Source organism: Canis lupus, chromosome 28, assembly GCF_048164855.1.
Source record: "Canis lupus baileyi chromosome 28, mCanLup2.hap1, whole genome shotgun sequence".
Classification (NCBI taxonomy): Eukaryota; Metazoa; Chordata; class Mammalia; order Carnivora; family Canidae; genus Canis; species Canis lupus.
Window position 1 is genome coordinate 888,401 of NC_132865.1, and position 27,473 is coordinate 915,873.

At 54.8% G+C, this 27,473-nt stretch overlaps 1 protein-coding gene and 1 long non-coding RNA gene across 2 annotated transcripts in view; one reads left to right on the forward strand and one right to left on the reverse strand.

Moving 5' to 3' along the window:
• Window positions 1-24,524, reverse strand: part of SDC2 (syndecan 2) — an 86,913-nt gene extending 62,389 nt beyond the window's left edge. The window contains exon 1 of the mRNA XM_072803826.1: window positions 24,269-24,524. Within this exon, the coding sequence (XP_072659927.1) occupies window positions 24,269-24,325 (57 nt within the window). The 5' untranslated portion in view covers window positions 24,326-24,524. The remainder of the gene's footprint in view (window positions 1-24,268) is intronic.
• LOC140620071 (uncharacterized) lies at window positions 16,322-18,555 on the forward strand. The gene is made up of 3 exons (XR_012019807.1): window positions 16,322-16,725; window positions 17,916-18,134; window positions 18,453-18,555. It is a non-coding gene; the product is annotated as an uncharacterized lncRNA (long non-coding RNA).
• Window positions 24,525-27,473: the final 2,949 nt, after the last annotated feature.

A 27,473-nucleotide genomic window follows, 5' to 3' on the forward strand; every position in this document is an offset into this window, starting at 1 on the left:
GGGTCCCTGGATCAAGTCCCACATCGGGCTCCCTGCATGGAGCCTGCTTCTCCCCCTGCCTACATCTCTGCCTCTCTCTGTACCTCTCATGAATAAATAAATAAAATCTTTAAAAAAAAAAAGAATGTGGGACGCAGACAGGTGCTCAGCCCATGCTCACCTTTAAAAATGAGTAAAGCAATTAAAAACCCCACTATTAAAAAAAAAAAAAACCCACTGTTTAAAAGTGTAACAATGGCTTCCAGATCCACTTGGAATTTTAGCAAATAAGACCATCCCGATGTTTCTCTCCTGGTGGGTCGACACCTCGCAGGTCCGCAATGCTAAACGGCGCCATCACATCAAACAACAGCCCAACGGGCGAGAGACGAGAACTCCCCCATCCCATGGTGATTATGCGTGGATTTAATGTAATTTTTTTTTTTTTTTTTGCCCTAAGAAATTAGCTTCCCAACCTTTAAAAGGACGAAAACTGGGGGATCCTATGAGAACCACGAAGCAGGGAGGATTCCCGATTGCCAACTCAGATGTGGGACAAACCGCGACACGCCATTCCCCGGGAAGGCCGGGCGGCCGCCTTCCCTGGCGAAGCATCCCTGCGCCTGGACAGCCTAGAGCGCACGGGCCCCACACGCCCTCGACACAGATAACGTGGAGCCCACCCACCTTCCCGGGGCTGGCGGCCGTGGGAGCTCCGAGGCTGCAGCCCTGCTCCAGGGCTGAACAGAAGGCCCATTACATCAGCATCCATCCTGGTTTCCAGAGCAATCTTCCTCCGGAGTCACGTGCTCCCTCCCAGCGCCTTTCCCAGATGCTGCTTCTGCTTTTTTAAGAATCATACACAGAATTTACTGGAACAACGTGCTTGCTGCTCACCTGGAGAGCTACACTCTGACAACACACGGCGGCTCGAAAGGAAACCCTGCATACGCCGGGACAGTCTGCAAAGGTGGCGAAGGAGAATTCCTAACGGCTTGTTAAGGTTCTTCTCTTGGGAAACCTGAAAGGCTCAGCGGTTGAGCCTCTGCCTTTGGCTCAGGCGTGACCCGAGAACGAGGGGTCCTGAAACTCAGCTCTGCTTCTCCTGAGGCTGGGCGCCCAACTTCTCCGAAGCCCCTACTTCATCAGTAAAACTAAAGGTTGTAAGAGGCTCCTGCAGGCCCGAAATTCCGCAGTCTCCTTCCCAGCTGGTTTTCGCACATTCAGTCGTCAAAGGCTCCACCTTCTCGCAACCTCCATTCTGCTCTGGCTCCTGCCACTGAGCATCCAGGGGAGGCGCGGGGAAGGGGCTTCTGTGGAGAAGACAGCCAGGCCGCCCCACCAGGCCAGAGGGTCAATGCAGGTGCCCTGGGCCCGAGGGTCAATGCAGGTGCCCCAGGCCTGAGGGTCAGTGCAGGTGCCCCCAGGCCTGAGGGTCAATGCAGGTGCCCCTGGGCCCAAGGGTCAATATAGGTGTCCTGGGGCCTGAGGGTCAATGCAGGTACCCTAGAGCCTGAAGGTCAATGCAGGTGTCCCAGGGCCCGAGGGTCAATGCAGGTGCTGCTGGGCCCAAGCGTCAATGCAGGTGCCCCGGGGCCCGAGGGTCAATGCAGGTGCTGCTGGTCCTGAGGGTCAATGCAGGTGCCCCGGGGCCTGAGGGTCATTGCAGGTGCCCCAGGGCCCGAGGGTCAATGCAGGTGCTGCTGGGCCCGAGCATCAATGCAGGTGCCCCGGGGCCCGAGGGTCAATGCAGGTGCCACTGCCTGAGGGTCAATGTAGGTGCCACTGGGCCCAAGGGTCAATGCAGGTACTCCAGAGCCCAAAGGTCAATGCAGGTGCCCTGGGGCCCAAGGGTCAATGCAGGTGCTCCAGAGCCTGAAGGTCAATGCAGGTGCCCTGGGGCCCGAGGGTCGGTGCAGGTGCCCCGGAGCAGGGCGTGCGCCGTCGGGCTCCGACAGCAGCTGCGGAGCTGGAGAGAATCCTGAAAGGACGGCTGCAGCCTGGCTCTCTCTCGCACGGAGACCGCCTGGCACCAGGCCCGCCCCGGCGGTGTGGACCGTATGTTTTCGGCTCCCTGCGAGCCCGGCTGCCGTGGCTTCGGCTCTCAGGCGCCAATGGTTTCTCTGTGCTGCTGTGTCACGCCGGCTCTCCAGGAGCAAATACTCAGAGCACAAGCAGCGCGGTGTGCACGCGCCGAGCGTCCCTCGCCTGTCTGGGACGGGAGCAGGCCCCGGGCGGGACCGGGACCCGGGACTCCCGGGGGGAACTGTCACTGCCCCTCTGCTCGCTCTGACGAGAGTTCGGGAAACAGGAAACGTGAGGAGGGCAGCAAAAATCACCCATCTGGAAATCGCTGGATTTAGAGATCTCACACTAACTTCCTTTTTTTTTTTTTTCTTTTTTTTCTCATTTTTCTCACACTGACTTCTAATACTCTTCGTGTTTCGATCAAGTCACAGTCTCTCCGCTTGAGTTGCAGGGCCCAGAAGGTCTCAGGCTCCCAGGGGCTCCTGGTGGCTCAGCCCAGGACGCGTCGGACTCTGGGTTCCGGCTGCAGGGGAGCTGGGTGCTGGGCTGGAGGCGGCCGGGGGTTCCCCCCGCCCTGCGAGTCCCCCAACCCCCCGCTTTCCCTCCCTAACAAAAATAGTAATTGTCACTATTGTGATTCTCCTACTTTGCCTTCCTGGAAATACAAGGTGACTTAACAGCTTAACCTCGTAAAGTGGGTTCCGTTTACAGACCCGAGAGGGCTCTTTACCAAGCACACTTTTAAAAGCACAAAGGTGGTCACTGCGAAGTCTTCTTGGCAGGATTCTTCTATCAACTGCAGCTGGCAAAATCCAGGAATTCCGGGAAGGAAGGTGAACACGCTGTGTTAGGAGAATCCCTTCGTTCCAGATAATAATCATTTACCCGCAGCCAACTTAGTGGCCGGCGTGAATCACGGAAGTGACCGATTTCATGTAACTAACATCAGACCGCTGCTTCTAAAAATAATGCAAAGTTAATTGGGATTAAAAATCTGACCCATGAAATACAAATTTGGGGGGTGTTTTCCTCCCCAAGTTACCCAAGGTAGTAATTTGGTAATAATCACACGTTCTCGTAAGACAAGTATTTTGTTTTAAAGTTTCTCAGGATACAGCTTCAACCCAGGTCATTCTCCAAGAACACCGATCCTACTTCTCGTAACTATTCTCTAATAAATTTTGATCATTTTGACCATTTTCAAACACGTCTCTATGATGCAACCCCAAGAAGCCACGGAAAGTAAATTCCTCCAAGAAACCACCCGAGCGCGCTGGAATCCGAGGATCCCACAGAAAGCGGGGCCGCGAGTGTGCTACTCCGTGGGCGTCCCGACCTCGGGGGCCAGGTCTGGGGACCCGGGAAGGCTGCCTCTCCTCCCCGGGGAGCCGCAGGCGAGCGCCCCCCGCCCACTCCCGCTGGCCCCGCTGGCCCCACGGCAGCGCCCCGGGCCCTTGATGTCCAGATGAGCCCGGAGCGCGGGCTGCCTCGGCCGCTGGGCCTTGGCGGGACGGCGCTCACCCAGCCGTCAGGCCCCTCGTCGGGGATCAGCGACACCCGGCGCTCTTGCACCCTTCCCGACCAAAATCTAGGACAGACCTCCTGCAAGCGCTCCACCCCAAGGCGCCGCCAGACCCCAGATCAGAAAGCAATTTAGTGAATCAAAACCAACAGCTTAAGAGGTGAACCGTGCTATTCCTAATTATTATCACCGCTCTATGCACGCGCCAGCTGTGAATAATTAAAAGCCTATATTTCTAAATTCCCAGGAACCCACGAATAAAATTAAGACATTTCTGAAAGAAGTTTCGGCTCTTGTATCTGTAGCTGATTGCTGCCCAGGTAAGGAGTCTCCACCTGCACCCACGAGCAGAGGCACACGGCGTCCCAGCACAGCCCTAGGCGGGCTCTTTTTTCTCTCTCTCTTTTTTTTTTTTTTTTAAGATTTTCTTTATTTATTCATGACAGACAAAGAGAGAGGTAGAGACCCAGGCAGAGGGAGAAGCAGGCTCCATGCTGGGAGCCCGACGCGGGACTCGATTCCGGGACCCCGGGGTCACGCCCTGGGCCCAAGGCAGGCGCTAAACCTCTAAGCCACCCAAGCTGCCCATCCTCTCTTGATGTCATACATTTCATCTTTAAAAACTAAAATGACCAAAAAAAAAAAAAAAAAAAAAAAACAACTAAAATGACCATGAAACCTTAGGAGCACAGGACTAGGTTCTCCACACTATTAAGCCAAATAACTTAAGAAAATTAATCACCTCATGCTCACCCCTTGTTTGCCTCCCAGCCCCTTCTCATCAGAATCAGCAGGAAAACAGGAGTGGAATCAATAGGACGTCTCTATTCTCTTGGATTTAAGCACAGCTCACAATGACAGACGGTATCACTTTTTCAGGGATGGCCACGCACACAAATCATAGGATTTCGACGGGGTGCCTGGGTGACGGCCACGGAGGGGGGCACTTGACGGGGAGAGCACTGGGCGTTATTCTGTATGTCGGCAAATTGAACACCAATAAAAAATAAATTTATAATAAAAAAAGGAAAAATAAAAATCATTAAAAGAAAAAAAAAAAGATACGATTTCACGCCAATTGGGGTGTGGGAAGCAGTAGGACCTAATCAAGCTCCTTCGTTTTCCAGCCGAAGACCCTTCAGACCCACGAGTCTCTGGGCAGGGTGAAGGGTATTCATCGCTCAGGAAGGCCCCGTACCCAAGCCCTAACCGGCGGCGGGGCGGAGCCAAGATGGGAAATCTAAAGTCCGTTCCCCTCCGAGACATCGCGCCACGTGCTCCACGTCCGGGGGAGGGAGAGCAAGCCAAGCTCTGGACCCAACGAGGCTGGAGGGACCTCATGGCCACGTCTCCCGAGGTAGTAAGTAACCGACATCCCTACTTTTTCATGTGTCCCATTTCCTGACCACCTACATTAAAGCCAAAGGAAAGACACCGATCACGACCAGGCCCGATGCCTTTCTGTGCTTGTGCACGTACACACACGCACACCTCCGTGCATGCACGGTCTAAGCACAGCCGTGTAAGTGGAAGGAGACTGGGGAGTCCAATAACAGATCCTTACATTTATGGTCAACTGGTGTTCAACGAGGGGGCCAAGGTAACACGACGGGGGGAAGAACGGCGTTTATTTGTTTTTTTTTAAACGGCGTTTTTTTTTTTTTTTTTTTTTTTTTTTTTTATTTATTTATGATAGTCATACAGAGAGAGAGAGAGAGGCAGAGACAGAGGCAGAGGGAGAAGCAGGCTCCATGCACCTGGAGCCCGACGTGGGATTCGATCCCCGGACTCCAGGATCACGCCCTGGGCCAAAGGCAGGCGCCAAACCGCTGCGCCACCCAGGGATCCCCTAAACGGCGTTTTTAATGAAATGCATTGGGACAACCAAATAACAAATGCCAAAAAAAAAAAAAAAAAAAGTACTCCTACCGCACAACATATGCAAACGTTGACTCAAAATGAATTATAACCCTAAATGTAAGAGGTAGAAACCATAAAACTCTTAGGGGAACGCCCAGGAATCATCGTTTGCAACCTTCAGGCAGGCAATGCTTTCTCATGTAAGACACTAAAAGCAACAGAAGAAAAAAAATAAACAGGATTCCATGAGAATCTAAAACATGTTGTGCCTCAAAAGACACTAGTAAGGAAAACGCAACCCATATTTTCAAGGGAGAAAATATGTACGGATCGTCGGATATGGGAGTCACATTAAGAGGAGACAAGGAACTCTTTAAAAACCCCGCAAGATAAATAACCTTATTTTGAAACGAGGATCTAGAAGGACATTCCTGCAACGAGGAAACACGAGTGGGAAGCGGGAATCCAGAGGGATGCTCCGCGTCACTGGTCAGTAGGTGGATGCGACACCGCAAGAGCCCCTGCTGCACGCCCCCCGGCAGGACGAGCACGAGGCGGTGGGGACGCTGGACCCCTGCGCTCGCTGCTGGGGGTGCACGAGGGACGGATGTGTAGGGACGCAGCTTGGCGGCGCTTCAAAACGTGGGGCGCTGAGGCTCCGCGCCACCTGGCAACTCCGGCCCTCGACACCTACCCAGGAGGCGTCCACACAAAAACGTGGGCACGACTGATCCAAGCAGCGGGACTCCTCGTGGCCAGAAAGCTGAGCCCCCGCCGCGCCCGCCGCCCGCCCAGCGGGTCTGCAGGGTCCCCGCGTCTCACCCCGAGGTGTCACCCGGGAATGCAGCGCCCATGCGAGCCGGATGTGGGTCAACTTGGTGACTGCCAGGCTCGGTGAGAAGAGCGGGTCACGAGGACGGCCTCCTGGAGGACTGCACTTGCACAGAAAGGTCCAGAATGAGCCGACCTAGAGACGGGGGGTGGGTCTGCGGTCGGCCAGGCCTGCTGGCGCTGGAAGGAGAGGCGGCCGGGCCTCCGTGGGGGCCCTAGAGGCCACCAGACACTACAGGGGGTGCCTTCTGCTGGCACAGGCATCCCATCTGCTCATCCTGCACGGACACATGGACATGTACCGCGTGGGCTGCCCGCCTCCCCGCACGGCCCCACCAGCTACTGGCTTGAGTCAGGGGTGACCCACCCACGCTCGCCGGGAAGCCTGGCCCTGAGGAGCGCCGAACCACGTCTCGTGGGGGACCTGGGGCTGGGACCCAGAGCCCCGGGGCGTGCCTCTGTAGGCCACATCCGCCACGGCCCGGGCGCCAAGGTTGTGCACTTTTAACTCGTCTATCCCGCCACTGCCAGACGCTGCAGCCCGGGCGCCCCGTTCTCACCCGCTCCCCAGAGTGCCTGCCACCCATCTCCGAGGCACTGGCGAGCCTTTCCCACGGGAAGCTTGTGGGGCCATCGGGTTGAAGGCCCTGGCCGGGGCGGTCCTGCAGCTCCGGGCCGGATCCGCGGCGGCCAGCAGCCTGGCCATCTCTCCGGAGCGCATCCCTGGCCCCGTCGGGAGCACGACAGCTAGACCCGGGCCCACAAGCCCCACGCCCAGCGTGTGATCCCCGCGGCCTAGGATGCAGGGGGCTGGGAGGGTGCTGGGAATTAGCACCAGGCCAGGCCGGCCGCCCCTCACACCCCAGTCGTTTCCACTCTCCAACAGGTGCACAACTTTGCCCCCTCCCGGGAGAAGCTCCCCTCGTACCCCGACTCCTGGCCCCCATATTGCAAAGCCGCCTCCACCCTCGATCCGGGAGGAAGAAACCGGAGCTGCGGCAGCTAGCTGGGGCGGCGTCTCTGAGAGGAGGCGCTCGGTCACGGCAGGGGACGGCATCCCAAATGACACCTGTACCCCGTCGGCTTGGCGGGCAGAGGAGGAGAGAGGAGACCGGAGCACAACGTGGAAGATCCGGCCTGGAGCTTTCGAATCTTCATCCCCCGGCAGTAGGTTTAGAAAGAAGAAAAGATATATGCATTTCCCTTAAAAAGGAAAGAACGCGGCCGCCGTAGACGTCCAGTGTCTCTGGCCACAACGATCAAGGCGTTTTACAGACGGGGACACGGAGGCAAAAGCGGTGGGATGCTTGGCCGGCGTCCGTCGGGCTCCCTGCCCAGCGTCCTCGTATCACCCAGACTAGGAAGGAACCACGGGGCGGCGATTTGGGCAAAGTGAAGAAGCAGAGGAAGGCCTCCCGCAGCCTCGAGTCCTGTGCCCGCCGCGTGTCCCGGGGCCTTCTGCACGTGGCTGCGTAAGCCTCCGACGGGAAGCTCCGGGCCACGCGTGACGGCGGCACGACGCGGCTGCCCTAGACCGGTCTAGGAAGAGCCGCTGCGCGTGGCCGGACGGTGGAAGAGGCCAGCGGTGCCTCCCACCCCGACAGGCCCCCTTCCCTCGACACTCATGCTACCGTGGGGACCCGCCACCTGCCTCTCCACCCCGGGAGGCTCACGGCCGCCCCCCGTGGCCCCCGGCACGCTCCTCTCTGGTCCACACCAGCCCAGCGGACGAGGCTACCCGAGTTAGAACCCGCCAGGGCCCCTTGAGCCTTGGGGCCACATCAAGCTTCAATAACTACGCTGCCTCTGGAATTTGGCCGGCAGAGGCCTTGCCAGCAGTTTACCAGAAAGCTCGTCCCAGAACGCCACCCTCCTCCACCCAAGGGCCGTGAGTGACCCCGTTATCGGGAAACGAGACGGATTTTTTTTTGTTGCTCAGCGTTCAGCTTCAAAATACCATAAGGACAACAGCACGCAGGTTAGTAGGAAGCCGGCAAGTCGGCGAATCTCCCGGGGGGGGGGGCTGAGGTCTTGACGATCCCTCGGCGATCCCTTACCTCCAAGCGTGGGGGCCTCGCTGCTTCCCAAGTGGCCTAGCCCTCCTGCGACCCCCTTCTGGAAAGGTCTTCCTTTACATTCAGTCAACATCTGTCCCCCTGGAAGCTTCCACCCCGTTCGCTCCTGACTGTTCCCGAAGAAGACCCGGGAAGACAGGGGGTCAGGTGTACGTCACCACCTTACGTCTTCCTGGGGCTTCACGCAGGACGCTTCCCGGAAAATCCTTGTTATTATTGTTTCTTAAACTTCCAGTAAAATAGGGCAGCCCTGGTGGCTCAGCGGTTTAGCACCGCCTTCGGCCCAGGGCATGACCCCGGGGTCCCGGGATCGAGTCCTGCATCGGACTCCCTGCATGGAGCCTGCTTCTCCCTCTGCCTGGGTCTCTCCCCCTCTCTCTCTCTGCTCTCTCTCTGTGTGTCTCTCATGAATAAATAAAATCTTAAAAAAAAATAATTTCCAGTAAAATAAAAACAGGGCCTGTCGCACACGCAGAGCGCTAAAAGAAAGCAATTTCATATTAAATAGGCGACAAGGCTCTGTTGGACGAGTGCTACGCACACATCTGCAAACGGGTTATGGTACAGAATCTGAGTCTTCCGGGTGCTCTGCCTCCATTTACACCTCGAGGCTCAGGACGACAGAAGCAGCCTGGCGAAGACTCACTAAAGTGGTTAATGCCCGAGGAGAGAAACAGCAAACGCCAGGAGGCAGCTCACAAATGCGCCCTTAATATTTATTAAGCCAACAACAGTGTTTCGGGCGAATCTTATTAACGTGATACACAAAGTTCTGGGCAAATGAGATTTTAATTCATTTACATCAAATGTGCCTGCGATCCACATTTTTATTAAAAGGACAATTAGGCATTCGGTTGAGAAGCCTGGAGATGGGATGTTATTTGGAACATCGCGTATTATTTCTCGCTCCCGTCGAAACTTTTTTTCTGGAAGGACAAACAGCGCCCGGCCTGTGTTCACAAAGCTCCGGCTGCGGGAGCAGAGCTGAGCCGTTTGGAGGGTTTCTCCTAAGGGTCGTGGGCAGGGTCTGCGGTCTCGGAAGCCACCCCCAACCCGCCGTGTGATGAGAAGGACAGAGATGTGCGTAAATACAGAAAGAACCCAAAGCTTGAGAACGGGGTGGGGGGGTGAAGAGCGCCCTCCGTCGCCGGCGTGGCCCTTGTCGCTGCTGGACGTGACCACGCCACCCGCTTCACTGAAAACATTGGGGGAAAAAAAAAAAGCGACTTACGCATCAGCCAAAGACCAGCACACCTGCCTGTTCCCGTGTGCGCACCCTTGGGCCTCCCCGAGCCAGGCCGGGGCTTGATGAGCAGCCGCCCTCCCGTGCCCACCTCCTCCTCCGGGTCGAGGCCGGCCTCCCCGATCGACCCCGGGCAGAAGCCACTGTAAACGGCGCGCTGCCCCGCCGCAGGACTTCTCACCGGGGGGCGTACCGCGGCGCTGCCTTCCACGGAGGGAGCGGGCAGTCTCCGCGTGCCGGCCTTCGGGGCCCTGGGAGCCTTGTGGAAGGGAACGCACGGCGCGGCCAGCAGCCTGGGGTCGGGGCGGCGGGGGGGGGGGGGGGGGGGGCAGGCCCAAGTGCTAGCAAGCTCCCAGGCGATGCTCGATGCTCCTGCTGCTCTGGCCTCCGCATGCTGCATAGGGAGGCCCTGAGGCAGCGCGTGCGAGCAGGGCTGCAGGCCAGTCACCCAGGCAGCGGGAAAAGCAAAAACAAAAAGCAAAAAAGGAGACACCCGGGCACACACGACCAGCGGCTCTGGGGCAGTCGTGTCTGTGACAGCACGACGAGGCCCGCTCGGCAGCTCTCGAGCTCTGGCAGGAAACAGAGTCACCTGGGGGGGGGTTTTAAAAGCCGACTACTGGGCCCGGACTCGGCTGGTCTGGGGTCAGGCCCAGAACCTTCATTCATTCATTCATTCATTCATTCCTTTCTCTTTTCTTTAAAGATTTTATTTATTTATTCATGACAGAGAGAGAGAGAAGCAAGAGATACAGGCAGAGGGAGAAGCAGGCTCCCTGCAAGGAGCCCGACGCAGGACTCGATCCCAGGACCCCGGGGTCCCGTCCCGGGCTGAAGGCTGATGCTCCACCACGGAGCCCCCCAGAACCTACATCTCTAAGAAGTCCCCAAGTGATGCAGATGCCGCTGGACCATTCGCCCCGAGAGAACTGACCTGACGCGGCGTTAACGACTCTTTCAGATTTCGATTTCCACCGAGAACAACCACTTCTACGTGCAAACTGTGCTAGATCAATGCTCTGGAACATCCACGTGCCCGGAGGACGAGGGGAGAACTCACATTCCCACTCCCCTTCATCCCTAACATCAGTCTGCACGTGGGCTTCCCGCTTTGGAGGCACGCGCTTAATTAACCCTGTGGCCACCAAAATTTCCAAAAAAAAAAAAAAAAAAACAGCGACGTTGGATTTTATTTTTATTTTTTTTGTGATGTTGGATTTTATTCTAGATGTTACAGACTTGTTGGGTTTAAAAGCCTATGAATTATAGCAAACGGTTCGTTTTAACAGCTTGCTCAGGCTAATCCTCCTTCCCACTCCATTGTGGGACAGATACATGTTGAGCAGCGGTTTCTAAAGGGTCAGCACTTCCGTGTTACCCTGCAGAGCGATTTTTTTTTTTTCAGAGCGATTTTTAAGAGCTTTGAAACCTCTCGAATTCTCAGACATGGTTTTCTGGGTCCCCCTCCCCACCCCCCCCCCGCCCACCAGCACCCGCCCCGAGTCAATTAAAGATCGCCCCTTTTATTCAAGGGATGGAAAACTGTGTCTCAGACTTGAGAGAGGGCAAACAGGCTCCCAAATTAGATACCCGAACAAAGTAAACCATGAATAGATTAGATAATGGGCCGCTGCTCTTTCACTTAAGCAAGAACCGAAGACAACCGGGATGGCTTATTCGCGGCATGGCCCGCAGCACCCTTCCCTGCTTCAACCCCGGAAGCAGCGGGGCTCCGTGGAATTAATTCGCCTTCTTGAACAAGGCCCAAGTAGCTGAGCTGAAGTAATAAAGGATAAACGGAAGAAAAGGGCCGTGGCTCAGACACGTGTGTGGGGCCCGCGCGCGCCCCGTAACGCCAGACCCGTTCTAGGGCACATTCCCAAGCAGGAAAACACAATCTCTCCGTTCAAAGCATGAACTCAGGCAAACCTAATAAGCTGACCAAACATGCTTCTCTGCAACCAGGCCAAGGGCACAAGCATCCTTTGTTCCACTAAGGAAAGTTGGTGAAAGGGAAGGGAAATGTTGCCTTTTTTTTAAGTCGGCCTCAGACGGGCCTCGTTTGCACACCCACGGCCTCCCGTGGACAGAGCGCGGGGCGTGACCCCCCACCCTGAGCACCGGGAGCGGGTGGGCCCACCGCAGGCGTGAAGGGTGGGAACGGTGCTGGAGGCCAGCACGTCCCCGTCTACACGGCCCTGCACTGTGCCAGGGGAACGGGGCTCAGCCACACAGACATCTCACCTGGCAGACGCCCTTCGGCCGGGGGAGCCCAACAGGGCACCCAGGGCAGTGGTTCTCAAACCTTCTGGAAGTCAGGATCACGCGGGGAGCCTTTAGAGCCAGCGCCCCCCTGCATCTGATTTAACTGGTCCCGGGTGGGGCCCGACACGGCTTTTCAAAGTCTCCCGGGGGAATTTCCTGTGCGGGTTGGGGTGCGCATCAGCGGTCTAGACCGTGCCAGGTCTCACGGCTGGGGCAGCCCCAACGCTCCTCTTCCCCCACACACAGCAGCCCCAGCGAGCAAAGAGCGAGCAGGAAAGAAGCCGGCCTCCCCTTTCTCTCTCATCAGCCCCCGCCCGCCTTTCCCATCCGCTCTCGTCTAACAGTCTCAGGTTCCAAGCCTCCAAGGGGGACCCTCTCCTCTTGGTCAGCACACGCACCCCCCCACCCCCCGGCTGCACCGGCGCCGACCGGGGCCACTGCGGAGTCTCCAGGGCAGGCCGCCTCACTAACCCCCACCGGGTGGCCTCGGCCACTAACCTCACCTCCAGAGGGTCAGACGGAGCCGTGCGGGGGCACCTGAGCCACTGCCCCAGCCCCACGGCTGGACACCAGCAGAGCCGGGCATCCGGGGAGACCCTGCGAACTCCACCCCAGGCTCCCCCATCGCCAGACAAGCCCGCGGAGAGGCTCCCCGATGGCAAGGGACCCGGAGCCCGGGCGGCCACCAGGGCGAAGGAAGGGCCCGGCCCTTCCCCGTGGGGACCTGCACCTGTTCAGACCCCATTAAAACGTGGTCACACATCCACATCCTTCGCGGCTCTCCTGAAAGCTGCCATAGCATCGGGTCGGGGCTATTTAAAGCCAAGAACAAACAAACCCAACCCAGGGATGTGACTTCTGCTAAGTCGCAGGACCTGCAGTCGTGGCAAGTGACGCCGCCGGGCAGCTGGGAGACAATTACAGACGAGAACGGCAAGCGCCACCACGTTCTAAGTACACAGTAGGACGTCCGTGTAGCAATTTCAGTGTCCTTTAATGTCAGTGTCCTTTAATGAAATTCGTTTCTTAAAAATACCACCCCACAGGCTTATCTTCTGAAAAAAAAAAAAAAAAAAAAAAAAAAAAAAAAACCATGACGCAAATATATTTACGGGATTGTGCTCAGATGTATCAAGAAGAAAAAAACAACAAAAAAAAAGATGATTCAAGAGAAAGACGTTGGAAGGACAGACGACTCTGCCTCCAACACCAGAAAAGGAATTGAGCTTCCACCTGGACCAGAGGTGCCTCCACTCCCTTTTTTCCTGGAAGGCACGGACCTATTTTTAGTATAAACCTTTAAGGAATGCTCTTTTCCCCTCAACCTACCGTAGCAGCTTTTTTTTTGTTTGTTTTTTTTTAAATCCCATAAAATGCGGTATTAATTCATGAGGACTCTGCTTCTAGTTTTGATTCTTATCTCCAGGAACCTTTCATCTCCTTTTCTGTCCGCAAGTCCCCACGGTCTTTCTACGATTCACGAATCAACCGGATGGACTTCAGCCCCTGGTCTCTCCCAATCCCAATGCTTTCCGCTGTCCTCCCTGGATTAGCCAGAAGGGTCACGCGGGTAATAACAAAGTCGGCCGGCCGGAGTACGACTTTCTTTTTTTTTTTTTTTTTTTTTTGCTGCAAATTGAAAAATTATCTAAGCGTCACCTTAAATCATTCATCTTGCACAGCACGCGTTAACCACACCGATTCAGAGCGTAGAAAGTCTAACGTGCGCTCCGCTTGCTGCCTCAGGTACACATCAAACCTGGGCCCGGAGCGAGCGCACCCGGTGCTGATGACTAAGGGGAGGCATGAGGGGAGGAGCAGCCAGGAGGGGAACGTGTAGGGAAAAATGTGTAAGAAAAAACTTGTAGGATAAGAAAAAATCACTCCCACAGCCCCGACGGCTTAAGCCCAACATTACGGCTCTACCACTGACCAGTTACGTGATCCCGGACTAGCCGCCTAACCTCTCCAGGTGAGTTTCCTGTTAAGAGTCAATTCCGGCTCTAAAATCCATTGTCACACTGTCAAAAAAGGAGAATCCAAAAGAATTCGAGGAAAACCCTCCCAAGGCTTTCACAGCTAAGCCGATGACCCACGGTCCAGTTCTCACCGTCCGGACCCCAAAGTTTATAGGACTGGAGAACCAGACTGGTTCCTTTCTTCCTCATATACGAATGTCAATAAGTCATTCAGGTTCTCAGCAGTTTCTTACTCTTTGTGTCTCTCACTCATGTTAATGCTCAGAAGTCTTTCCTTGGAGACCAGGTGGGGAAAGAGGGGAAAAAAAAATCTGAAAATCGCGTGTCTTCAGGTCATCAGTAGAAATCTGCTTCTTCTCCAGCACACCATGCCGCTTCCGAGAAGGTCTCCTTCTTGCTTCTCTGGGAAAGCAGGGACTTCTCTTCTACAGGGGGTTCTTCTTTTTTTTTTTAAAGATTTTATTTTTTATTTATTCATGAGAGACAGAGAGAGAGGCAGAGACACAGGCAGAGGGAGAAGCAGGCTCCATGCAGGGAGCCCGACGTGGGACTCGATCCCGGGACCCCGGGGTCACGCCCTGGGCTGAAGGCGGCGCTCAACCGCCGAGCCACCCGGGAATCCCCGGGCTCTTATCCTTCTCAACAGCAGACGTGATTCTCTGGCAGTTGGGATGACCAGCTACGTCTAACCAGACTCAGATAAAAACAAGCTGACGCATATTTTACACATGACGCATGTGTGACCTATGGGCCCGACCCATCTTCAACTACCCTGAATAATCAGAAGGCCGATGATAACTGCTTGAAGGCAGGTATCGTGTCACGATTTCCTTTTCTGACCTGCAAGCCCAGCAAAGAGCTTTGCCCTCGGTGGACGCGCCGTGGCAGGGGTCAAGTCTTGACCGACTTACCAAACGCGAGACCTCATTCAATAACCGATCAGCACCATTACAAAACCTAAGCAGATCGAAGGCAGCTTCCCCTGCTATCTGGAAGTAGAGGGCTCCTAAGAAGCCCTTCATACACTGAAATGGCAGAAAGCAAAGAAGCCATTACCGGTAATTTGTACCGAAAAACTTCTGAGCGTTCCCAGACCCAAAACAATGCCCTCTTAGGCTTTTCTGATGACACAGGACCCCCTTTGCTAATGGATGCACAAAACAGGTCAAGATAAAGCACGGATGCTCACACAGTTCAAAGCTAAGGCAGCGGGAGGCCGAGATGCTGAGTGTGGTTCCTGGGGAGGGCGCCTGGCGGGGGCGGGGAGGGGGTCCTCTCGCCGCTCAGGGCACGGCGGCCTCCGCGAGCTCACTGCCAAACGAGCGCTGGACGCTGTCTTCACTTCTTGTCTTTTTTTTTTTTCATAAAAGCAAAAATTCTCTTTCAGATTTCTTACGATTAGTGAAAACAGGTACTGGGGCACCCAGGTGGCTCAGCGGGTGAGCATCTGCCCTCGGCCCAGGGCGTGACCCCGGGTCCTAGAATCGAATTCCACATCAGGCTCGCTGCAGGGAGCCTGCTTCTCCCTCTGCCTGTGTCTCTGCCTCTCTCTCTCTCTCTCTGTCTCTCATGAATAAATAAACAAAATCTTTAAAAGAAAACATGTACTAAGGCAGGTCTTCCATAAAAGTGCAGCGGCCTAATGCAAACTTTTGAAAAGCAGGAGGATACCTGAAAAATGCAATAAAAATACTCCCCGCTCTTCCCTAAGTGAATCCAGAAGCGGGGCAGAAATAAAGTTAAGAGTTTAATTCACTAGCAAACCCAACAGAGAAATCAGCGTCGACAACATAAGACCGCAATGCTGACCTTCTTTAAACATTTTACAATCATCATCCCACGTCCTGTGCTAGATTTTCAAGTCTTAACTGAATTTCCAACTTGCGTACAAGTCTTTTTTTTAGTTTTAGCTGAACGTAATTCGGGAAACAGAGGATGGCAGGAAGAAAAAGCGTAATTCGGCATCACACCCTGGCCTGGTAAAAAAAAAAAAATAGACTGGTCATAAATTTGTGAAAATATGCGTCCCGTGGTGTCAAGGGTGAGAATGCAAATGAGAAACAAACAAAAACGTATGCGTGCATATTTATGCATGTCTAAAATGTCCCAGAATCACAGACTTTAAAGCTAAAAGGAAAGAGAAGCAAACGTGCTTCAGACACCTAATAAGGGTCGGCAGGGGGGGCGGGGGGGGTTGTTGTTGTTGGAAGCTTTTGTGAGTATTGAAGCCGACCTTCAAAATAACCAAAAAGGTAAAATACTATAATCCCCAATGTCAAGCTCAGAAATGGCAAGAAACCTCCCAAGGTCACAGGGGTTTCGGGCGCTAATAACCGAAAACCAAACCCCGATACGCCCGAGTCCAAAACCCTCAAGATCATCTGCTGCATCATCTTACTTTGAGGGAGCCCAAAACTGAATCCTGGCAATGCCGGACCCGCACGTTCACGTGGATTAGGCTCTACATACGTTAGGGCCCATTCCTCACTGCGCGGTCACACACCTGTCACCCAGGCAACTAGGGACTGTTGCCTGACAACTCAGTAAACAGTGATCTCTCGGTCCCTAAACATGTCAAGCGAACTGAGCCATCGGCACAGATGTGCTGACCCTAATATAGCAAGCCTTCGCGCTCGCCAGGAAGGAAGAGCCCCTCGTCCCGACGTTCTTTGTCATCTTTTATTTTTTTTTTATTTTTTTTTATTTGTCATCTTTTATTAGATGCTTTCTGCATCTGTCGAGGAGATCGTATGGTTCTATTGTCCCCTCCCCGCAACCGCTCGCAGCGCTGCCCTTCTGCGGCCGCAGCGCGCCCGGGGAAGCCCTACTCGGACTCATCGGGCCTCTGTCACTACGCCGCTGTTTTCAGTTTGATGACATGACACTTCGACGTCGGCATCACAGGGGAAGCCGGACTCGAGATCGGTCTGATTTTGACACAGGGTAACGCTAACCCCATAAAATGACAAAGACCGGACTCCATCGTTCTCTAAGCTCCGTGACGACAATTATCCGGTCCCCTGGGGGCGGCAGGCGGTACCCGCGAACCCCTCTGGGTCTGCTGCTGTTGGTTCCATTGAACTTTTTGGCGGACATAATGGTTCACAGGCACTTGTACGAAACAATACAAAGAGGTCCCTTCTACCCTTTATCTAATTTTCCCCAATGGGTAACATTTTACAGAACCATAGTGAATGTCACGAGGGCATTGACATGGATCCCATCCGCTAATCGTATTCGGCTCCTCAGTTTTCCTTGCACTCACTGGTGTCTGTGTGTCTGCACATATTTAGTTCTTTGGAATTTTATCCCATAAAATTTATAAGTTTATTTAATATAACCTTAGTGCGCAACCCTGCCGGGACCCCTCTCACTTTGGAGAGCTTTCTCTGTGTCTCTGCTTAAAAAACTTCTATCACTTTGCTCACAAAAAAACAAAAAACAAAAAACAAAAAAAAGATGAAATAAATAAGAACGATAATAATAATAATATAACATCAGTTTCATTATATAGTTTTATACTGGACTTTACATTTCCAAGTCGTAAACATTCTTCAAACCCATTTTTAAGGGGCCTTGGGTATTTAACGTCTAATTCAGAATCATTTATTTAACCAATCTTCTCTTACTGGACACTCAGGTTATTTCCATTTTTTTTTTGACTGTTATTAAGTGAATATTCAATAAACGCATTTACCCAGCTATGGCTATTTCCCTTGGATAGACTTGAAGAGGTAAAAATCATCAGGGAAAAAAATAAAATGGGCTTTTCACATCGTAACATTCACAGATTCACGCAGCCCTGGTAAGGAGCCTTGCAGAAACAGCCCATGACATTTCCTCTCACCTCACCCACATTTAGAGAAAAGCTAACTACGAACACATCCCCAACCACTCAACAGGAGGCCAGGCTTCCCCAAATCAGGAAAAAGAGCCCCGGCTATGAAGGCCCAGGCTCAGTCCTGCCATCCCGGGCCTCTCTCTGGGCTGGACCCGACCAGGGAAGCCCGCGTCCCCTTAAGGAGACAGAAAACCACGAATCAGAGTAATAGGAACTGACTCATGACATAAAGCCTGTACCTATCCTGCCTCACATAACCCTAAAACCTTGCTTGGGATATTCCATTCTACAGAGGAGAAAACCGAGCCCGGAGCGATCAAGAAACCTGCCCAAGGTTACACAGTGAAGGGGATGCAAACCGACGCAACGGTTTACCTCCGGGGTCCAGGCTCCGAGCCAGTCCGCCCATAGCACCTGCTCACCTGGGTGGGCTCCCCCCCCTGCTTCCGGCATCCACGGCACCTACATGGGGCTCCAGTGCTCCCGAGACGGGCCCATGGGAAGGTACCAGGTAAGGCCTCGCTCTGCAAGTGGATGTCCGGGCCAGAAACCAAGCGAGGGGCCTGACACCCCTCAGTGACTTTGGCCGTAAAAAACCCTCCAAGGGGTGCCTGGGGGGCTCCGCAGGGGAGCGTCTGCCCTGCTCTCAGGGCATGACCCTGGGGTCCCGGGATCCAGTCTGGTCGGGCTCCCCGCAGGGGGCCTGCTTCTCCCTGGCCTGGGCCGCCTCCGCCTCTCTCTCTCGGTCTCACATGAACAACTAAAATCTTAAAAAAAAAAAAAAAAAAAGCCCTCCAAATGACACCAAGTCGTGTTGTTCTGTGTGTAGAACGGAAGTGAACTCCATCACACCAGCTGGTCCTGGAGCTACACGGGCTTAGATCAGAAGATCCAGGAGGAAGCGCTAGACGGCCGGCCGCGAACACGCCGGGAGCGCTCGGGCCAAGGCAACGGCTCACGTCAGCGATCGGAAGGGACTTCCCTCCGGTGCCCTCCGGTGACGGGACGGGGTCCCGGGCTTCGGGAATAAAACAGCAAGGACTTGGCAGGCGCTCCGTAATTACTTATCGATTAGGTTAATCCTAACATTTCTCCAGTGTTACCCTGAAGCATTTAGAAAAACTCTTAGAGACAGAAAATTCTTCTAGTTCACTTCCTTAATTTTAGAGATGGGGAAGCTGAGGTCCCACGGGGATTAAGATAATTACACGTGTATGCAAAAACCTCACTTTTGCCCTAAATATTGCCCTTTGATTGTTACTGTCTTTATAGTTGATAACATACCACACGATATAGTACATATTTACTACGTATTTGACTTTTACTCTTTCTTGGTAAGAGCTTGGGAAAAAAAAAAAAAGTCCTTTAATAATTGGATATCTCGTTCCATGTGTCATTCTTATCAACAGATTAAAAACTCTCTTAACTGCACGAACTCCGTAAATATCAGTACTGCTTGTATTTATCTACCTGTATGATCACAAGAGAAAATAAACATCCAAATGCTTTGTAAAGGGCACATTTCCTGCATCTTTGTGACGTGTTTGACAAAACAGATTCAACAGCGGAGGGAAAAAAAAAAAATGTGAAGACGGATCTTGTCTTTAACACCGTTTTCCATACGCTGGCGTCCCAGAGCACGAGCTGGCTCTCACACCGTCGAGTACATACCAGTTGGCCTCTTTCTGCTAATAGGACAAACGGGAAATCTCCACAGACTTCACGGTTTCTCCCTTTCTCCAGTCCGCCCGATCCTTTGAGATACCCCAAGAGAAGCAGACGTTCACAACTCTATTTCGGCCGTGTTCGTTCCCATTCAAAGGCACTCACCCCTCCAGCCTTGTTGCTAAAACTAACACGGCCCCAGAAACAGACTTGTCAAAACGCAGTGATATTTTTTAATAGCAGGAAGAAAGCTCAAATTGCTAAAAGGAGAAATTTCACATATTTCTATCCTTAAAAAATAAAAAGGCTCTCTCTGCCCCTTGCCCCCCAACATCCCCTCCCCACCCCTGCCACTTCCTTCTAGATGCCCAACGGCGCTGCAGCCTGCAGTACAGACACCGCTCTCCTTCCGGGGCGCTGCACTCTCAGCGGAAGCGTGTAGGAGGCAGCATGGACGTACGCCGACGACGGCAGGACTTGACCTCAAGGTCTTGTTTGTTCTTTTATTTTTTTTAAGATTTTATTTATTTATTCATGAGAGACAGAGAGAGAGAGGCAGAGACACAGGCAGAGGGAGAAGCAGGCTCCATGCAGGGAGCCCAACGCAGGACTCGATTCCAGGACCCCGGGGTCACACCCCGGGCCAAAAGCAGATGCCCAACCACTGAGCCACCCGGGCACCCCAAGGTCTTGTTTATTCTTCAGGGTTGATGAAACTGGGGTCTCGTGAGTCGACACTGACAAACTAGCCCAGGTATAGCCCCAGGGTGGGGGATCCAGCGGATCGGAGACCATGCTGCTTTCAGTGGTCAGAGCAAAGCTGAGCTTCAGCAGAACCCACAGATCCACACTGCCCTAGCCCTGGGCACCTGCGCTTAAACACAGGTCAGCAACAGGTGAGGTGCAGCAGTCAGGGCCCTCCCCCTATAGGGCACCAATCTCGCTGGAGGAGAAAACAGGGGGCACTGGACGGGATGAGCACTGGGTGTTACACTATATGTTGGCGAATTGAACTCCAATTTAAAAATATATATATACAAAAAAAAAAAAAAAAAGAACATCAGAGGGAGAGGGAGGGCTTAAGAACGTCTTAGACTAGAAAGTAGAGGCCAAGAAAGGAAGAGAGAAACCACGTAGTGCCCTCTGTGCCTGAAGCACCATGCCTAGGCTCCCCCGTTACAGGGTCAGGACACTCATGCTACAAAGGCGTTCACGTCCAACCTATACACATGCACCATGTATTTTTTCAGGTGACTTGGAGTTTTAGCATGTTGTCCAAGCCCTACCACATTAAGCGGCTAAAGTACCAGCATCTGAACCCAGCTTGTCCACCTGCCAGGCCGAACCCGTCTGCGCTCCACAGTGGCCTCCAAGGGGCCACATACTGCTGGGAGCCCACCAACTAGCGCACAATAGCATAGAAGACGAGGTAAAGTATGTGCCCCAGGCCAGTGGTTCCCAGATGTGACTGATGGATGGGCATCTCCTGAGATGCTTCAGAAACAGCCAGATCACCCTGTTTCCGGCTACTGACCATGCAGGTCTGAGAGGAGGCCCCGAAATCTGGATTTCCACACTGCCACTGATTCGCGTCATTCCTCTGCTGTACCATTTACAGAAAGAGAAAAACAAGGGCTCAAACATGAAAGGCCATCTGGAGCCTGGGTCTGAATCCACAGAATGTTAAAAGAGAAACACTAAAGAGGCGGCTACGTCCCAGGAGTGATCATGACAGTGAGACCAGCGGGCCGTGGCCAGGTGACAGGATGGAGCGTGATCAAGGGGGGGGATAATAGGAAGGGGCGATATTATGAGCATCTTATAAATCTGGCAGAGATATTTAGACTCCACGCTGTGATAACAAGGAACGCGGAGGCCTGTGGACCATGGGAACACCACCAGCACGGTGCATCAAACAGCAGATGAGCATCTGGACCGGGAGGCGCAACTACAAAGCTGCTGCCGATACAAAGGCACGGGTCCCAGGAGAGACGGAACCGAAGGGGAAAGCTACCTGGATCACCAGAATGCGGGCTGCGGGAGCACAGGGGGGCGTCCAAGCCGGGCACTGAGCAGGTGCCGCACGGTATTTGCGGACCGAGCAACACGGAGGGGGACTGAGCAGTCAACAGGACATGGAAGTCAACAGAGTGGCATGAGTCAAGGATGTCTGCAAGAGTCAAATCCGAAAGCCCAGAATTAAGATGACGGTGCTGGTGCAACCGATTAGAGAGGTAAACAGCAGGGGCTCTCCTTCGTGACCTCTTGCTGTTTTCTTTCCTAAAACCTGATTTGGGCTTCCGGTCCGTGAAAGAGTCGGGTGATTCTGAGATACCGGAACGTGCCACCGACGGTGGCACAAATGGCAGGTCTCCTTCCGTGGTAAGAAGGAAACGACAGGCGAGATCATTTTAGTCTGATTTTTGGCAATGTTGTGAGAACCTCAACTCAGATGACATTCCTCACGCCATCAACTGGATCGCTGCCGGCTGACACGCCAATAACATAGTGGCTTGACCAGACTCCCCATAAACCTTAATGACAGAGTGTCTGGTTGTGTGTGGCTGGGTCAGCCTCCGGGCCCTGCCAACCTGAGCAGACTCGGGGCCACCTGTGGCTGGCTGCTCAGGCCTCTGGGGGGCTTCCAGAGAGCTGGGAATCAGTCCTGCCCAGGGAAAAAAACTAGATGAAAATAAATAATAAATAAATAAATAAATAATAAAAATAAATAAAAAAAAAAGAAAAAGCTAGACGATCTTTTGAAATCCTTTCCAAACTAATGATCATTCAAGGTGCCCTGTGAGTAATCGTGTTATGCAGGTGCGCCAGGCCCCAGAAGCAGTAATTGGAGGGCATACCCTAACTCCCTTTAGGACATCCGTCTTTTGCAAGCCTGAGCTCACAAGATCTTTCTTTCTAAAATGATGTCTACCTACTGCCAAGAGCCAACAACGAAAAGACAAACAGCCCTTGTTTTTCTAAAATTCCCTAGGAAAACCAATTTGTTTCATTTACCAGCACAGCCAAAACATATTTTTTTGAAGAACTGAAAAAGGTTACACGGCTCCAGTTTTATTTTTCTTTCTAATGCAACTGTCCAAAGCCTGCCTTTCCCAGTGTGCTGAGAGGTAACGTCCGAGTCCAAATGACTTGACAGTTTCTCTTAATTCACACACAGGGAGACGTGTGTACAAAATTCCATTAGTTTCAGAACACTTCCTTTTCTTAAACATATTTCCGGTTCAAATCATGTGTTTATAGCAGCCTGCAATAGATTACTTCTAAAGGTAAACAGTCTCGGTAAAAAAAAAAAAAAAAAAAAAAAAAAATGAAGACAGAAACAGCAGCGTAGCACTCGGGCCACACCGGGTCAGTCCTTTCCCTCGCTCGGTGTTCCCGCAGCGACAGCCCCGACTGACGGGGACTGACGGCTGGAAAGTACGAACGTGTGGCCAGGAACAGTCCCTGCTGCCTCCAGCACCCAGAACGGAAGCCTCCGGAACGACAGCTTTGAGCCTTCATTCCCAAGAATCTCTGTGCGCCCCCCTCCTTCCCTTGTGCTTAGTCTAAAACTCAAAAATCCACTAAGTGCAGACATTTTTTTTCCCTCTCCTCCTCTGAAACACAGACTTTTCGGCTCGGAGGGACAACCGCTTCTTGTCACTCCCGGGGAAGCGGGGAAGTGGTGTCGTTTTCAACCTTAGAATAAGAGGTTTTGGAGACAACGTGCTCTAATACTGGCTGCTGCAGAGCCGGGTCTTGCAACTTCACACAGGCTGAGGCTGCTCCGCATGGGATGGAGACTAGGAGCGATTGAAAAGGGGGGCTCGGGGCCACCCCAGCTTTGCAGCAGCCTCACAAAGACTCCAAAGTGACATCTTAAAAATACCTCATCAGCCTTTGGATGATCCTCCAGTTGCCTGAGAGAGCATCTCCCGCAGGGAGCGGGGAGCTCGCTGGGAAGCATCTGCTCCTGGTCGGAAGGGAGGAATCTCGGAACCCCAAGGCGGAGAGTCGGGGAGCCCAGGGCAGCCCAGGGGAGCCCAGGAGCCTCCTCTAGGAGCAGCGACAGGTTTCTGCCAAAATGCATAGAAACCGAGACTTTCTTTCTGCAGAAGCCCCGAACCCTGACACTTGCCAGCCGACGCGGTGCAGGATTCAGCCCCAGAAAGGGGCCTCCCTGGCCCCGGCGCCCCAGGCGGCTTCCCCGCGAGCCCGGGGCCGGGCCGGCGGCTCCCCTTTGCCCTGTTTTGCAACAAGATGAGCAAATCATGTTTTTCTGAAACGCGCGGAGAGTGAGACTCTCCCCTTTCGTGTCCGAGGAGCCGGAGTTGCTAAGGGGATGGGTGGGCGCCGGCGGGTCAACCTCCGGCCGCCGCGGGGACCCGCAGCTCAGGTGCACCCTGCGCGCCGCTCCGGCCCACCTGCGGCCGCACCTGGCGCACGCGGGAGCTCCCCTCCCTCCCCCGCGCTCTGCACCCGCGGCCCCCTCCCCTCCCCTCCCCTCCCCTCCCCTCCCGGCCCCGGGCAGGGGGCAGGAGGCAGGAGGCAGGGCCGCCCAGGTGGCCGGCCCGGGGCGCGCACCGGCGGGGTCGGAACAGCCGCTCCCCTGCACCGCCTGCACCCCCGGGTCAGCCCCCTGCACCCCGAGGGCGCCCTCCCGGCCCCGCAGCCCCAGACGCGCCCCCGCCGCCGCGCCCGGGAGGCAGGCCGGGTGCGGGTGCGGGTGCGGGTGCCGGTGCCGGTGCCGCGGGCCGGGGCGGGCGTGGCGGCTGGAGGCCCCCGTGCGCTCTCGCCCCCGCCCCGCCGCGCGGCCTCAGACAATGGAAGTTTTGCAAACTTCGGGCTCCGGGCGCCGCGTGCGGGTGCGGGGGTCGGGCCGCGGCCCCGGGACAGCGCGCCTGGGGGCCGGGCCGGGCCGCCGCCGCCCCCTCCGCGCCCTCCGCGCCCTCCGCGCCCCGCCCCGGCCCCCGCACTCACCGCCGCCGCCGCGCAGGCCGCCAGGCCCAGGGCGAGCAGGACCCAGGCGCGCCGCATGTTCCCGGGACCGGCCGCTCCGGACGCGCCTGCAGCGAGCGCCACGCGGGCCGCCGCCAACCAGCGCTCAGCCGCCGGGCCGGGCCGGGCCGGGCCGGGTCGAGGTCGAGGTCGGGTCGGGTCGGGCCGGGCCGGGTCGGGGCTCGCCGGCCTCTCCCGCGCCCGCTGCGCCGCCCGCTGCGCCCGGAACGCGGCGCCTCCTCACTTGTTGGCTCCCGCGGGCCGCGGCCGCCGCTCCTCGCCGGCTCCTCCGCGGCTCCCGGCGCGGCTCCCGCTGCGGGCGGACCCGGAGGGCGGACCCGGGAGGGCGGGCGGGCGGGAGGGCGCTGCGCGGGGACCCGCCGGGCGGGAGGGAGGGCGCAGCGAGGGGCCGGGCGGGCAGGGCGGGCAGGGCGGGCGGGCAGGGCGCAGCGGCGGCTCCGCGGCTCTGGGGCGACGCGCGGACCAGCGCGGACTGGGGCTCCCGGCGCCGCCTCCCGCCTCCCGCCTCCCGCCTCCCGCCTCCCGCCTCCCCGCCCCGCCCGCGCCGCCGCCTCCCGCTCCGCCCCCTCCTCCCCCTCCCCCCTCCCCCCTCCCTCCTCCCTCCTCCCCCCTCCCCTCCCCGGGCGCCCGGGGGAGGGGAGGCGCCGTGGGAGTCCAGCCGGGCCGAGACGGTCCTGCAGGGCGACCCCAGCGGGCGCTCGGGCTCCGCGGCGCGGCTCCAGCCGGTGCGTGCGCGTGCGCGGGCCTCGGCTCCCCTCCCCCTCCCTCCCCGCCCCTGCCCTCCCTCCCCTCCCTCCCCTTCCCTCCCCGTCCTCCCCGCCCTCCCCTCCCCTGCCCTCCCTACCCTCCCTGCCCTCTCCCCCTCCCTCCCCTCCCTCCCCTCCCTCCCCGTCCTCAAGTCCTCACTGCCCTCCCCTCCCTACCCCTCCCTACCCTCCCCCTCCCCTCCCCTTCCTCCCCCCTCCTCCCCTCCCTTCCCCTGCCCTCCCCTCCCAGTCTTCACTGTCCTCCCCTGCCCTCCCCTTCCTCCCCTCCCTTCCCCTGCCCTCCCTTCCCCTGCCCTCCCCGCCAGCCCCACCGCGCTCCCCTCCCCGCCTGCCTCCTGCCTCCGAGGGGTCTCTCCACGCTCACTTCCCCTCACTTCCCGGGGGAGAGGCCGCTGTCACCGCAGAGACCCTGAGCCGGGCCTGAGCCGGGCCTGAGCCGGGCCTGCGGGCATCACACCAGCAGGAGGACACCGCTTGGAGAGTCGGGGAAACACAGGAGCTTCGCAGCCGCCTTCAGGCCTTCGTGAAGACAGACCGTGTCTTAAGAGGATGAATGTAATGAACCCGTGGTGCGAGGGCTTCTCAGCCCTCCTACACCCTCCTTCAAAAAAAATAAAAAAGAAGGAGAAGGAGAAGGAGAAAGAGAAGGAGAAAGAGAAGAAGAAGAAGAAAAAGAAGAAGAAGAAGAAGAAGAAGAAGAAGAAGAAGAAGAAGAAGAAGAAGAAGGAAGAAAAGAAGAAGAAGAAGAAGAAGAAGAAGAAGAAGAAGAAGAAGAAGAAGAAGAGAAGAAGAAAAGAAGAAGAAGAAGAAAAATAAAGAGTGACCAAAGACCCCCTATCGACCCAAAATGCAGCACTTGGAAAGCTCTTGATTTCATGAAGGACTTAAATACCGTTTCTGCCTCACACAGTCTCAGCCCCTAAATCATCTTAGAGGCTCCATCTCAGCCTAGGGGTGTTAAAGTTTGGAAGCTACAAATAGGGCAGTTTGATGAGAAATTGGATAGAGACACTGAATAATAACAGATTTAGGAGAACTTCAAAGAAAAGACAGAGAAAGTAATTTCTAGTTTGGAGAAAATAAGAAGCATGTATTTCCTGAATGGAAGTAATTAATCTGAAATATTTTGTGATGGAAACTGTTTTTCAATTCGGTGTCTATGGCACGCATCCTACAGAACACCGCAAATACGTTCTTCCGCCTGTTAGAATCTTTTCCTCTCTGGCTTCCGGAATAAGTCAAATGTGCAACTATTCTGCTCCTAAAATGCCCATTCCAGGAGACCAGGGACCTTTCTGTCTTTTCTACCACTGTATTCTCATTCCTGGTACATAAAGACACACAATAAATATTTATTAGATAAGTTTTGGTCTAAAACTCAGTCTATAGTGCATGAGAGTTGTGAAACTGTGAGAAACATAGATATAGATAGATAGATACTAGGCCATGGTAATTTTTGAACTTAGAATAAAATAGAGCCTACTCTGAGAATCACAGTGTCTCAGTGGCCGTTCACTGCAATAAATCTCAAAGAAAGAAATTTAGAGAACTGGGAAGTTACAGCTCAAAGTCAGAGGCATCAGCTCTTCCATGCTGAGTGCCATCCGCCAAGCTCCCCACGGGCAAGTCGAACGTGCTGATAGTCCAAGAGGAAATGTGGAGAAGCAGAAAAGTGGGCAAAGGAGAAAGAGAGAGAGGAAGTCAGGAGAACTGGAAGTTGTATCATCGGACGCTCCTAATTCCACAGAAACTGGGCTGGCAACTGTGGGTCAGCGTGGGTCTACCTTGGTTTTTGGAAGGATGAACTACAGCCTTATTTTTAAGATGGATTCTTTGTGGCTTAAAGAATTGCATGAGATGGAGGAGACAGGGACTTCGAAAAGGAGTTTCCAAAGGAAAATGAACAGTGTGAGAGAAATGCAAAGAGCCTCAACTGTCGCCTCTACCGCCAAGAGAGCTAGTCTGCTTTTCAGGCCTGGGGCAAGGCTGCACCTCCTTTCTCCCCAACGGTTAGAAACATCAAATAGATCAGAACCCCGGGGAAAGGGGGAAACGCACTCACCTGCTGGCTCTCCAGGTTACTGCTGTCTGTTGGGGCATCTCCCTAAGGAGGACCATGGTGGCCGCTCCCTGCCTCAGCGTGGGCAGACAGCGATCAAAGGAAATAAGCCCGTGCATCTGTTCAAGGAACATGCACCCCCAAAGCTCTTGGTGCATATGAGCCTCTTGAGGTTTATGCAACATTGAGAGTACGGATAATAAGGGGATGGTGCCATTTTGAGAGTCACATAATATCAGGTATTTGATAACAAAGAAATATTCAAATCTTGTGTCCAAATGCATTTGAGAGTCAGAAGGTGTGACCAGAAGGATAATCTGGACGTATAAAAGACGCAGAT